Source organism: Meriones unguiculatus, chromosome 11 (assembly GCF_030254825.1).
Source record: "Meriones unguiculatus strain TT.TT164.6M chromosome 11, Bangor_MerUng_6.1, whole genome shotgun sequence".
Taxonomy (NCBI): Eukaryota; Metazoa; Chordata; class Mammalia; order Rodentia; family Muridae; genus Meriones; species Meriones unguiculatus.
This window is the reverse complement of record NC_083359.1, coordinates 1,359,217-1,371,974: the sequence shown is the minus strand read 5'-3', so window position 1 is coordinate 1,371,974 and position 12,758 is coordinate 1,359,217. Positions and strand designations below refer to the sequence as shown.

The 12,758-nt window shown below is 48.0% G+C and overlaps 1 protein-coding gene across 4 annotated transcripts in view; it reads left to right on the top strand.

Moving 5' to 3' along the window:
• Rabep1 (rabaptin, RAB GTPase binding effector protein 1) overlaps positions 1 to 11,279 on the top strand; it is an 80,274-nt gene extending 68,995 nt beyond the window's left edge. For all 4 annotated transcript variants that reach the window (XM_021661328.2, XM_060363373.1, XM_060363374.1 and 1 more), the window contains 6 exons: positions 628 to 768; positions 4,531 to 4,720; positions 5,295 to 5,350; positions 7,492 to 7,590; positions 9,918 to 10,034; positions 10,346 to 11,279. In XM_021661328.2, the coding sequence (XP_021517003.1) occupies positions 628 to 768; positions 4,531 to 4,720; positions 5,295 to 5,350; positions 7,492 to 7,590; positions 9,918 to 10,034; positions 10,346 to 10,447 (705 nt within the window). In that variant the 3' untranslated portion in view covers positions 10,448 to 11,279. The remainder of the gene's footprint in view (positions 1 to 627; positions 769 to 4,530; positions 4,721 to 5,294; positions 5,351 to 7,491; positions 7,591 to 9,917; positions 10,035 to 10,345) is intronic.
• The last annotated feature ends 1,479 nt before the right edge of the window (positions 11,280 to 12,758 follow it).

Sequence of the window (12,758 nt, the reverse complement as noted above, 5' to 3'; positions counted from 1 at the left end):
GGCTGTGATGCCGACTGGGTGCTGAGGTCCTGGACATACACCCCGCACGCAGCCTTACATCTTGAAGACTTGCAGCCGGGCCGCTCAGCGTTGACCTGCTCCTGGAGTCAGGTGTCTGTGCAGCAGGCGTAAAGGGAGGTGGAGATGCTGCCTTTACCGCTTGTCAGTGCAGTACTGTTGTGTTGTAGCGTGCTGGTGGCAGCCAGCTCCACGAGCCTCGGACCCTGGCTCTGCTGTTCCCTGGGAGACGAGAAGCAGGGCCTGATTTTGAATTGCTGGTGGGGCAGTGGAGCGTGAGCTCCAGCGTGTGACTCCCTGAGGAGCACTTGGAGAGGCTGTGAGGGGCATGGGCTGGGGCGGCTGGGGCGTGCCGTGGCTCTGCCGGGGAACCGCCGACCGCATAGACACCTGGAACCCTGCAAACATAGGGGCAAAGAGTGGGCTCTGCTGTCCTCTGCTCTCCACATGCGCACACCAGTCAGTGCGTGCAGAGTCAGTTAGCGGTACGTCTTGCACAATTTCATCACACATTCCTCAAATAGCATTTTGTTTGAGCTTGCTCCTCTGATGTGTTGTCCCTGACTGTGTCTGCCTTCCCCGAGTGATTAGCCTCTGTCTCTGTCTCAGGCGGTGCTGATGCAGTCTCGAGAGCAGGTGTCGGAGGAGCTGGTGCGGCTGCAGAAGGACAACGAGAGCCTCCAGGGGAAGCACAGCCTGCACGCGTCCTTGCAGCTGGCGGAGGGCTTCGTCCTTCCCGACTCCCTGGAGGTACTGCATTTGCCACACCAGAGACACAGGCAGGGCACTGTCGAAGAGGTTGTGGCTCTTCGAAGATCTGCATCGACCAAAGAGTCGTTCGTTCGTCCATGCATTCGCTCAGTGCTAAGCAATTCCACCTTTAAAGATGTAATTCATCCTTTAGTGTAGCGATGGGTAGATGTCAGCCTTTAAAGATGTAATTCATCCTTTAGTGCAGTGATGGGTAGATGTCAGCCTTTAAAGATGTAATTCATCCTTTAGTGCAGTGATGGGTAGATGTCAGCCTTTAAAGATGTAATTCATCCTTTAGTGTAGCGATGGGTAGATGTCAGCTTTAGAGCCTGTTTTGTCTCTGTAGACCAGGCTAGCCCCAAACTCAGAGATCTGCTTGCATCTGCCTATTGAATGCTGGGATTAAAGGAGTGGGCTGCTATGCCTGGCTTTTTTTTTTTTTAAAAAAAACTCTTCTTCATTTATTTTTTTTTTTAAGTTTTTTCAAGATAGGGTCTCACTGTGTAGCCTTGGCTGTCTTGAACTCCTGATGTAGACCAGGCTGGCCTATAACCCACAGAAATCCACCTGCCTCTGCCTCCCAAGTGCCAGGATTAAAGGCGTGCACCAGCACCTTTAATTTTGTCTATGTGCCTGCCGTGTCTGAGGCTTGGCTGGGACAAGTTACAGGCACCCGTGAGCCACCAGACATGGGTGCTCAGGTCCTTTACCTGAGCTGCACGTGGGCTTCGCCTCTGAGCCGTCTGTCTCCCAAACCCCCTTTTGGCTAACTTTTGGCTAACTTAAATCTGCTTTGTCAAAAAATGTATTTGGGATTAAAGGGTGTGCCACTGTGCCTGGTCTTTTGTTGGGCTTGTAATCTTGGTTGGAAGTTCTCTGAAATGTATTAGCCACGCTCTCCTGGCCTCTCTGATTTCTGCTGTCACTTTGGCAGGTTTGCCTCTGTCCGTTGGTGCTTCCATCTTGAGGGCCACGAACTGTTCTCTCTGCTTTGCCGTTCCCTCTGTGCTGTCCCCGTTCTAATTGGTGATGCCCTTCCTCGTTTTTTCCTTGGGAATACGGCTCTCACTTGTTACCTTCTCCTCACTCCCCCAGCTAATGGAGGAAGACTCTATTTCACCATCTCACATCAGAAGAACCTTTCAGGTGTTCTATTTTTTTCCTCTCTAGAACTTGGGAGGCAGAGGCAGGTGGATCTCTTGAGTTTGAGGCCAGCCTGGGCCACATAGTGAGACTTTGTCTCAAAACAAAACCAAAATGGTTTCTAAACCACAACTACCATTTTCTATTCCCAGTAGCACAGCGTCTGGCTAAACCTCCACCTCCTTTTGGGTTTTGATCTTTCTACTGGGCAGGAGATGGTATCTCACTGTGGTTTCAGTTTGCATTTCCCTAACGACTGGTGGGTGGCATGAAGCCCCTTTTCATGCCCTTATGTGTGAGTTCTCTTTCTTCCTTGGAGAAATCCCCAGATCCTTTGCCCATTTTAAAATTGGATTGATTATTTGTCTACTGAGTTATATATAACCAGTCCTTGTGTTTTTTTGGTATTTTCTTCTAATCAGTGGGCTGTCTTTTTTATTTATCTATTAATTAATTGATCTATTTTCTTTCTCTCTGTCTCTTTTTATCTCTCTCTTTCTTTCCTTATTTTATTTTTTTTGAGACAGGGTTTCCCTGTGTAGCCTTGGCTGTCCTAGACCTGATTTGTAGACTAGGCTGGCCTCGAACTCACGGAGATCTGCCTGCCTCTGCCTCCCAGATTTCTGGGAGTTAAAGGCGTGACCATCATGCCAGGCTTTTAGTGGGATTATTTGAGGTGGAAAAATTTTTAAATTTTGATGACATCCAGTTTATCTCTTTTTTTCTTCTTCTGTTGCTTGTGCTTTTGGTGTTTGCCTCCAAGTTCGCGGTGTGTGGTTTGTTGCGTAGGAACAGATGCAGAGCACGCCGTAGGCTCTGGTTCGCCAGGTTGGTTCTTTGTGGCACTCGCTTCCGGGGCAGAGTTTAAGTTATGTTACACTCGCCGCCTTTCTGCCTGTAGAGATTGCCACTGACCTTCTTTTGTGGTAGGGAAATTACTCTCTTAACTACTCAGACTTTGTAACTATATTTCTAAATCTTTCAACAATAAGAAAACAAAAACCTTTTTAGGCTTCCAACCCTCAGACTCAGTGTTTCCCTAGATAGAAATTTCTTAGAGGAATTTTCAAGACAAAATAAGAGAATCTTATTTGTGGGGTCCCTTTCTTCTTTTGTTTTTTAAAAAGAAAGTCTGGGCTGGTGAGGTGTCTCGGGAGGTGAAGAGTGCTGCTTCGGAGCCTGCCAGACGGCCCCTAGGACGCACAGGCTGGAGGGAGCCCCTCTTCACACGCGCCGCACGCCAGGGCCGCACACTCACTGTGCAGAAATAAAGTCGTGAACGAAAACCTTTACTGCTCAAAGTTATTTACAAATTAAATGTGACCTGGTTAGAGTGCCTTGGCCCTGTAACCCCACACTTGGAAGACTGAGGCAGGAGGATTGTGTGTCTGAGGCCAGCCAGTACATAGTAAGTTCTAGGCAGCCTGCGCTGCGCAGTGAGACTCCTGCCTCAAAGCTTAACAATCAAATGTAACATAAATTTACCTTCTTATAAGCGAGTTTCTTGCGAACCCATCTTTCCTTAAATCCTACCAGACTTCGGCTCTACCTAGTTTTTCTCTGTGTATACATAGTAACATTCTACTAGTGGTTTGTTGTTGTTTTACTTTTAAAGACACAGTTCTTTGTTGTGCCCCCAGTGCCCACAGCTGTGGTCTAGCCCAGACCCGGCACTCTCAGGACAGCTCTCTCTCCTTTCTTAACTGGTAATTGCCGATACAGAAGGTTTGGGAAACTTGTGCCTTTTGCCATGAGCTTTAAATAACTTTGCCACCACTTTCACCTCTGGTAAAACTTTCCTTTTTGGCTGGAAAGAGTTCTTTGTTCTGTTCTCTAGAGAAATTTTTATTCCTAGATTTAAAAGCTATCTAAGATGAGCATGGTGGTGCTTGCCTGCAATCCCAACACTCTAGAGACTGAGGCAGAGGTTCATGAATTTGAAGCCAGATGGGCTGCGTAGGGAGTTCCAGGCCAGCCTGGAAACATAGGTAAGCCCTGTCCCCAATCTAGGTAAATGTAATTACTTAGAAAGCTGTTTGGGAATGCCAGTTTGGGTTTGCTGTAGGATATGATTATGTTTTCTAAAAGATTAAAATTTGGGGGGAAAAAGCCAGAAACTGGCAGGGGCCTGTAATCCCAGCACTTGGGGGCAGATGCAGGTGGAGCTCTGTGAGTTTGAGGCCAGCCTGTCTCAGCAAAATAAAACTGAAAATAATTTCTTCTCGGGGTGTGTGTGTGGGGAGCCATTACTTACCTGACATAGTACTTTGCTTAAGGAGATTTTCAGTGAGCATTTGAATGTGTGAATAGGTAAGTTAAATGTAGTTTTCCTGACTTTATACTTGTTCCTGAGTTTTCTTTTTTTATGAAAGCATTATTCCTAGTGAATTTTGTTACCTAACATTTTTTTTTTCTGCTCATAAAACAACTTTGAGGGGAAAATATAGTTCACAGCACAGCTTTTCAGCCATGTTGAATGTTGATATGCAGAGCATATGCTTTCCGAGCCCTGTGTGCTCACCCAGATTCACAGTCAGATAACTGAATCATTTGCAACATAATCTTGAGTTTCTCTCGCTTTCACAAATCCAGTAACCCCTTGTCTACTGAACCCAGGTGCTCCGGGAACTGGTGTTAAAGTATCGTGAGAACATCGTTCACGTGCGGACGGCAGCAGACCACATGGAAGAGAAGCTGAAGGCAGAGATACTTTTTCTGAAAGAGCAGATCCAAGCAGAGCAGTGCTTAAAAGAAAACCTTGAAGAGACACTACAGCTGGAAATAGAAAACTGCAAGGAGGAGATCGGTGAGGAGAGCAGTGTCGCCTAGGGGTGGGGACACAGCTTCTGTTGTATGTTGCCAGCCGGGGACGGGGAGAGCAGAGGCTGAGCACACAGGAGGCCCTGGTTCAGCCAGCAGCTGACAGAGGTTCATCAGTGAGCACCCTGTGAGGCTAGTGCATGATTGTGGACGTGGGGGACAGGCGTCTAACAGAGCAGCTGCCCATGGCGCTCAGACCTGCGGTAACTGAAGCCCAGACCCATCCTTCTATGAGCCCTGATGTTAGCAATGGAGCCGTGGGCCGCTGGGCAGCACGGCCGGTCAGGCGAGCAGTATGAAGCACAGGGCTTCATTGCTGACCGCGGTGCTCTCCTATGGTTGGATATGGACGTCTGGCGGAAACTGAGACTGTGACAGTGTGCGCCTGTAGTGGCCTCTCCCTGAGCTTGGCAGTGTCAGTTCTCTGGGGTAGTTTAGAGAGAGAGCACTTTCCTCCACAGTGCATCTCTGGCTCTCCTGGGGACATTTTATTAAAAAAAAAAGAAAAGAAAAAAGAAAAAGTAATAAATGATTGCTAATATTTCTCCCTTTCGTCCTAGCTTCCATTTCTAGTCTAAAAGCTGAATTAGAAAGAATAAAAGTTGAAAAGGGACAGGTGAGTCACAAGTTTAAAATTAATTCTCTCAACACCCAGGGGTTACTTGTTAAATCCTATGCTAGAACAAAGAAATGAAGACAGCTGAGGCATAATCCCTGCGTTTAAGAAACTTGTGCCCGTGGGAACGGTGTTGAGAGCCTCTGGCCACGTGGTGGGCAGAGACTAGAGGGAGAAGAGCTCATCCTGGCCTCGTCAGTCAGTCAGGGCTTGCGGTTTCCTAACTGGCCTCAGCAGTATGCTGATGAGCCCATGCTCATGAGAGACCTTTGACCCCAGCGCTGCCTGCTCCCCACACTGGCTGCACTTGCTTCTCTGTCTTTGACTCCAGTGTCTTCCTGTATTACGTGGCTGTCTCTTCTGGTTCCCTAAATCTGGAGCAATGCCTTCCTGGCTTGGCTTTCTTTCTCCTAAGCTGTGCCTAACACAGCTTGCAGGGCTATTTAGTTGGCGTCCAGCTCACACTCTCATCCCCTAACTCTTCTGTTGCTGCCTCACTCAACTGTTGCCTAGGTCTGGTTCGGCCTGTGGTTTCAAGAAACCAGTGCTACCAGAATTGGTGGCACCCCATGCCCTTGCCATCACGGGCTCCAGTGTTCCCGGGCAGCCTTCGTTTGTCCTAAGATTCGACTTTGACTCTTTCCAGTGGCCCCTGCAGTCACTCTCTCCTGAGTACTTGCACACTCAGCCGTCAGACAGGGCCGCTGTGGCCCCGGGCCCCCTCACGCTTGCCTACTTCATTGTCGGCCTTTCCTGCGTTTGAGATCGGTGATGGCCCATTTCTCACACAGTCTAGGATAGCACCTTGACTGACCTCTCAGTGTTGTCTAGCTTTTAACCGTCTTTCTTCCACTGTGGACAAAGTTGCCCAGCTGTTTCCCATTAAGAGGGAAGCCGTGAGGGGGGTGGTGACACATCTGTAAGCCCAAGAAGCTGAGGTTCAAGTTTGGGGCTAGCCTGTGGTACATAGGAAACCTGCCTTTCAAAAAAGAAAAAACAAACAAGAAGGTTTCTCCTTGGGTTACATTTCTCTAGGAAGTAACTAGTCTCCTAAGGTTCTGGAGAACGCTGTCCTCCATCTGCACGCCAAGCACTGCTCTCTCTGCTTGGTCAGCTCGACAGACGTCTCTCTAGATCGCAGACAGAGGTGGCCAGTGCTGACGCCTGGAGGAGCTTTCCTAGCCCAGAAAGAAGGGCCAGGCCTGGATGTGCCATGTCCTCGCCGCTGTCAGTTTGGGGTTAGACTTCACTTGCACTTTTGTTTGATTGTTTGTTTTTTATGGTTCTGGGGAATGGACTCCTGCACATGCTATGTCGGGGCTATCCCTAGATACACCCCAGCTCTTCCATGTCTCTTCTCATTGGCTGTGGTCACAGCTTATTTCCTAAGAGGCTCCAAACTGGAGCCTGTTCCAGCTCATCTCTGAAGTCTAGCCGTTCCCTTCAACGAGGAGGATAGGTCTGTAGTCAGGTAGCGATCGCTCACCTCAGCTCTCAACACTCTAGAGCCCCACACTCCATTGATGGCTAGAGATCACCGTACTTGGGCAGGGCAGACATTCTGATTTTTGAACATCTCTTTATTTTCTTTCCCTTGTCACCCTTTCCTTTCCCCATGAAAATGTTAATCTGTGCTGGTGATGCAGAGGAGATGGGAGAACCACAGGTTCTCTGCTGAGGCTACAGAGCTCAGAACCAGTTTCAGAACCAGCCTGAACAAAAGCAAGGCCCTGTTTCAAAAGGAGTTGGGGTGGAGATGAACGGTAGTATGATTGCCTGGCCTCTGAGACCCTGGTTCATCCCCCAAGTCCCCAAAGCAAAAGTCAGTCGCCATCTGGAAAACACTGTCCTTCCTCTTCCTGAATTAAGTGCTGCTCCCTGTATGTTGGTGTGCATTTTTATTTCCATGTCTGTGTCTCCTGACTTCTAGTTTTAGGCCTTAGAATTAGAGTATGGTAGGTACCTAATAAGTAGATAAAGACCAGGTCTGGAAGAAAAGAAGAATCTACATTCTGAAGTGTAAGAAGAACATTCCAGGCACAGCCAAGAACAAGCCCGCGTCTGGGCATGGTACTCTGGGCTGAAGGGCTGTGAGGACTTCAGGTCTCTGTGAGTCTCAGTCTTCTGTTTTGACTTCACAGTTGGAATCTACATTAAGAGAGAAGTCGCAACAACTTGAGAGTCTCCAAGAAATAAAAGTTAATTTAGAGGAACAGTTAAAGAAAGAAACTGCTGCCAAGGTAATTATGTTTGTTGATCATTTAATTTAAAAAGCAAGGCTAAGGCGTGGTAGCACACACCTTTAATCCCAGCACTGGTGAGGGAGAGGCAGATCTGTGAGTTCAGGGCTGGCCTAGTCTACATAATGAGACCTTCTCAAGCAAACAGAAAAATATACAGAAAACAAGGGGGCTGGAGATGTGGCTCAGTGGTTAAGAGCACTGGCGACTCTGGGAGGACCTGGGTTCAATTCCTAGTACATACATATTTTTAACTCCAGTCATGGGGATCCAGGGTCATCTTCTGGCCTCCATGGGCATTGGCAGTATATGGCGTATATATATATATATATATATACACATATATATAAACATATATATATATGTTTATACCTATACACATGAAAAGAACATGATTGAAAAGAAAACAAACTTTGCTGTTTGTAGTTATATTCTGAAAGTCGTTTCTACCAACAACTTGCCAAAAAAAAAAAAAAAAAAAAAAAAGGTTTAATGTCCCTAGAGTTGGTTTAAGTCTTCCTCTGCCAGTTTTGTGGGCTTAGGTCATGGGCTTTAATGGCTTCAACTAGTAGTTAGCCGGGAGTGGTGGTGCACGCCTTTAATCTCAGCACTCTGGGAGGCAGAGGCAGGAGGATGTCTGTGAGTTTAAGGCCAGCCTGGTCTACAGAGTGAGTTCCAGGACAGCCAGGGCTACACAGAGAAACCCTTTCTCCAAAAAAGAAAAAAAAGAAAAAGAAAAACTTGAACCTGGAACTGGAGCGCTGACTCAGCAGTTAAGAGCACTGGTTCCTTTTGTACTGGACTTGGGCTCAGTTCCCAGCATGCACACGGTGGCTCATGACCGTCTGTAATTCCAGTTCTAGCTTTGGCATATTTTCTGGCAGACACAATGTGCACATACACATGTGCAAATATGTAATCATATGTATGTGTAAAATAAAATCAGCGAACATGGAGCGTGACTTGGGCAGCGCCGTGTTGGAGCACTGCCTGAGCCGGGCTGGGCGGTGTGGGCCTGCAGTTCCGTCTTCAGAGCCAGGCGTGAGGGTTGCTAGTTCAAAGAGTAGGTTAACGCCAGCTTTGGCAACTTAGCTGGGTCTGTCTCTAAACGTGTGAAGAGGTGGGGTTGGGGCTGGGTATGCAGTTTATGGTCGACTGCGTGCCTTGAGGTCCTCGGTTCAGTTCCCAGGGATGGAATGCAGGGGCTGCCTTGAAAGCAGGACTTCCTTCCATCCTCACAGCAGGTGAGGAGATTGCACTGAGGCAGGTTCAGACGACCTTGACTCTGATAGAATAAAAATGCTCGGGGCTGACTGGGGGGGGACACCAGTGCCTGGACATGGGCCGAGTAGACTCACTCAGTAGACTTCTGCTTTAGGAAAAGGTTCCCATGAGTTTCACTAAGGAGGCTGGAGATCACTGGGGCTTTGGGGCACATGTTAACTAGATGTTTGATGCTCGTGAGTGTCCAGGAAACTTCCTTTTTAAGTGCCTGTCCCTGTTGCTATGGCAGCTGTTGATCTTGGGATCAAGGACACAGTACTTGAATACATTTCTTATCCTGGCTTTCATTCCTAGAGCACGGACAGCCCTGGGCTGTGGAAAGAGCGTGGGTGGGAGAAGGGATCCGCAGGTACAGGTGCTTGCTGCCAAGCTTGATAACCAGATAGGGGCTATCTCTTCCCACCTAGTGGAAGGAGAGAGCCAGCTCCCTACACTTGTCTCCTGACCTCCTCCCAAGTCCTCCCTGTCCACCCTGCTCCACACACAGTCAGTGGAAGGGGACAAAGCTGAGTCTGTAGTGTGCTTGCCCAGCATGTAGCAGTCCCTGGGCGTTGATGCCCAGCACTGCAGAACACTGGGTATGTTGGCACAAGCTGTAATCCGAGCAGGGAGGTGGTGGATCTCTGCTGCGGTAGAGCAAGGTCAGGGGTTAGTCTGGGCTACAGGAGACCCTGTCTAGAAAACCAAGGTGGGAACCAGTGAGACAGCTGAGGGCCTGCCTGCGGCCCGCATGGTAGAACTGACTCCTGCAGCGTGTCCTGGGGACCTCCGTGTGCTGTAGCACACACACCCCATCAGCAGAAAAATAGAATTTAAAAAGATGACTGGAACATGCAGATATCGCTCGGGTCTCTGCTTAGTAATAGGGAGGGTTGGGGATACGGTTGGTGCTGTGGAGGCCTTGCCTGCTTCCAGCCCTGGCCCTGGGTTCAGTCCAGGAAGAGACAACACCACTTCCTCTAGTGAGTGACTGAAGTCCCTCAAGAGGTCTAGGAACTCTGGCTCTTTAGCATTAATCTTCACTCAAAACTCGTGTCTTTTAGGCTACTGTTGAACAGCTCATGTTTGAAGAGAAGAACAAAGCTCAGAGGTTACAGACAGAATTAGATGTCAGTGAACAAGTCCAGAGAGATTTTGTAAAACTGTCTCAGACTCTTCAGGTGAGTTGTTGGGGAACCACTCTGGCCTCTTGCACCAGTGTAGCCGGAGTCTCGGATTGCCTGTCTCTACCTCAGATACTAAGCCAGGAGCTTGGGCTATTCTGCAGACATGGGCCCCTTCCCCTTTCCCAGTTTTTGCCTAAAGCGTATCAACGGGTTGAGGGGACACTGGAGGGGCAGAGGGTCCAGTCTGTTACATAGATTGATGAGTTTGGTCAGTTTTTCTTCCTCTTTTGAGAGCCTAATCTGGTGACTTAATCTGCTTCGTGTCAACAACACAGTAGACGCTCTCATCTCCACTGTCTCTCCAGGTGCAGCTGGAGAGGATCCGGCAGGCAGACTCCTTGGAGAGAATCCGGGCCATTCTGAATGACACTAAACTGACAGACATTAACCAGCTCCCCGAGACATGACACCCTGCCAGCAGGATTCTAACCTGTGTTTTGGGTTTTTAACTCATCTTTAGAATAACATTATTATTTAACTCTTAACGGAAGAAGTCACAGCAAAAGGAAGACTGGAGAAATGCAGCTCTGGAGGGAGAAGGCTGCCGTGTGCGGGGACAGCCAACAGACCTTTCAAAGGGAACACTAATGAGACACCGGACTGGATTCCAACAGGCGTGGGATCCGATGCCGGGCCAGAAAAGTTGCTGTTTCCTTGTCTGCATTCTCCAACGTGGATTCTGGAACACATTTCCTGGCCACTTCCCGAGAGCATTTGGAATTATGTTTTCTGTTCATACAAACTGGGAGAGAGTAGTTTTTTTTCCCCCCTGTTGTCTAGGGCTCACCAGTAGCAGTGTTCAGCTAGCAGAGGGTAGTATACTGTATGAGTATTTTATATTAAAATATGAAGTGTGAGAGCAGGCCATTGGCTATTGACTGTATTTCCCTTGCTCAGTGCATTTTTTTTTTTTTCCTTTTTACCATTTCATCTTCTGTGGAGGACCTTATGTGCTACTGAAACTTGCCTGAGAACTACAGGACCATGGCAAACAAACACAAGTCAACAATATTAGGAGAATCCGAACACGTGGCTGAGGCCAAATTATATATTGGAAGTGGAAATTAAGGAAAAAAAAGCACAAGAAACCTTGGAAGCACTTTTTTCTGCACACCAGGATGAATTTCCTGGGCCCACAGGTACCAGGGCAAAGGAGAACTGGCGCCATCTACCCTTCCGAAGTGTTTTAGTTACTGGATCAGTGGAAAAAGTAATATTAATAAAACAAGCTGTCTCTGACATTTAGTACACATGTATAAATCTGTTGTTTTCAGCCTGCCTCAGAGGCACACTATTTAGAGTGTCACATACAGAATGGTGATGGCTTGTACTTTTGTTTTACAGTTTAGACCTAAGGTGTAAGGGACTACACTTACGTGAAGCTGGGGAAACTAACCTGCTGGTTTAGATCTGCCTCACCCTTTTCCAGGAGTTGAGATTCCCTGGAGAAGCAGCCAGTGGAACAGGCTGGAGCCCAGACAGCTTCATGAGGTGGTCCAGAAAACAGAAGTGTGCTCGTGGACAGCCTGACAGCCACGGGCTACCCTGAGCCAGCCAGTGCACAGCTGGCCATGCTATTTCACTCCTGCAGCTTCAAAGTAAGAACGTTTTGAAGTAATTTTCGTGGGTGGTGCCAGCCTACAGCTGGCACCTAAAAGAACATTATGGGAATGACTAGACTGTTCGGCTTAACCACCATCAGTTCATAGCATAAGTGGACCGTTTCAGTAATGAGTCATTATGGATTTGCTCTCAAGATCTTGGCTGTTTTCTTTTTTTAATAAAACAGATAAAGCCTTCATTACCCCACCCATAGGTTATTTTTGTAGTCATGTTCCTGACTAGAAATAGTGCTAAAGGTTTGCCAGTGTGTGGAAACAACTGGCTTGAAGTCCCCCGGAATACAGTGCTACTTGGTTTAAGAGGAACAGAATTTCCTCATTGAGTTAAAGGGAGGATTTTTATCAGTTATAATGGGATTAAATTAGGCTTCAGACCAGTCCCTGGGCCCCAAGCTAACCTGTTTTGGACCACTGTGGGCCTCAATGGATGGATAGTCACACTCACTGCCTGAACGGTGTCACTCCCAGTGAACTGTTCTACTGAGACCAAATATCTTACAGATACTTTCTCCATAAAGCTGGGCATTGAGCAGCGTCAGGGTTAGCAGATGTTCAGTCTGTACTTGTGGCAAATGCAGACTGATGGGATTTACTGCCTTGAGAAACGCATCCTACAGGAAGAGGAACTGAAATGCTAGGGTGTATGAAATAAACGGCGGCCACAGCACCCGGCAGGAAATGGCTCTTTTAAACTTAAGTCTTCTGCACAGATGAGATCTGCTTTACACCCTGAGCGGAAACACCTGGTTTCACACACGCTTGCGTGCTGCATTCAGTCGGTATAGACCTGCTGTCTTGCCTCCTCTATACTGTGACACAGCTTAGGATGTGGCTTTTCATTGGCGGTCTCGGTTTACAGGCTGGACGTGTACGTAGCTTTCAGTAGGTAGGAGGGGAGCCAAAGCCAAGCACTAATGTGCAGGGCAGACCGCAGTCTTTCTTCCTCTAAGGCATAGACAGACACACGCACATGCAGCTCTGGAGGGTAGGGAGTCGGCAGAGGACTCTGCAGCTGAGCACCTCAGCTGTGCTCTGAGGGGACTGCAGGAGCACCTGTGCTAACTGTACTGAAGGCCTGACCTTAAGAGTGTTCAGA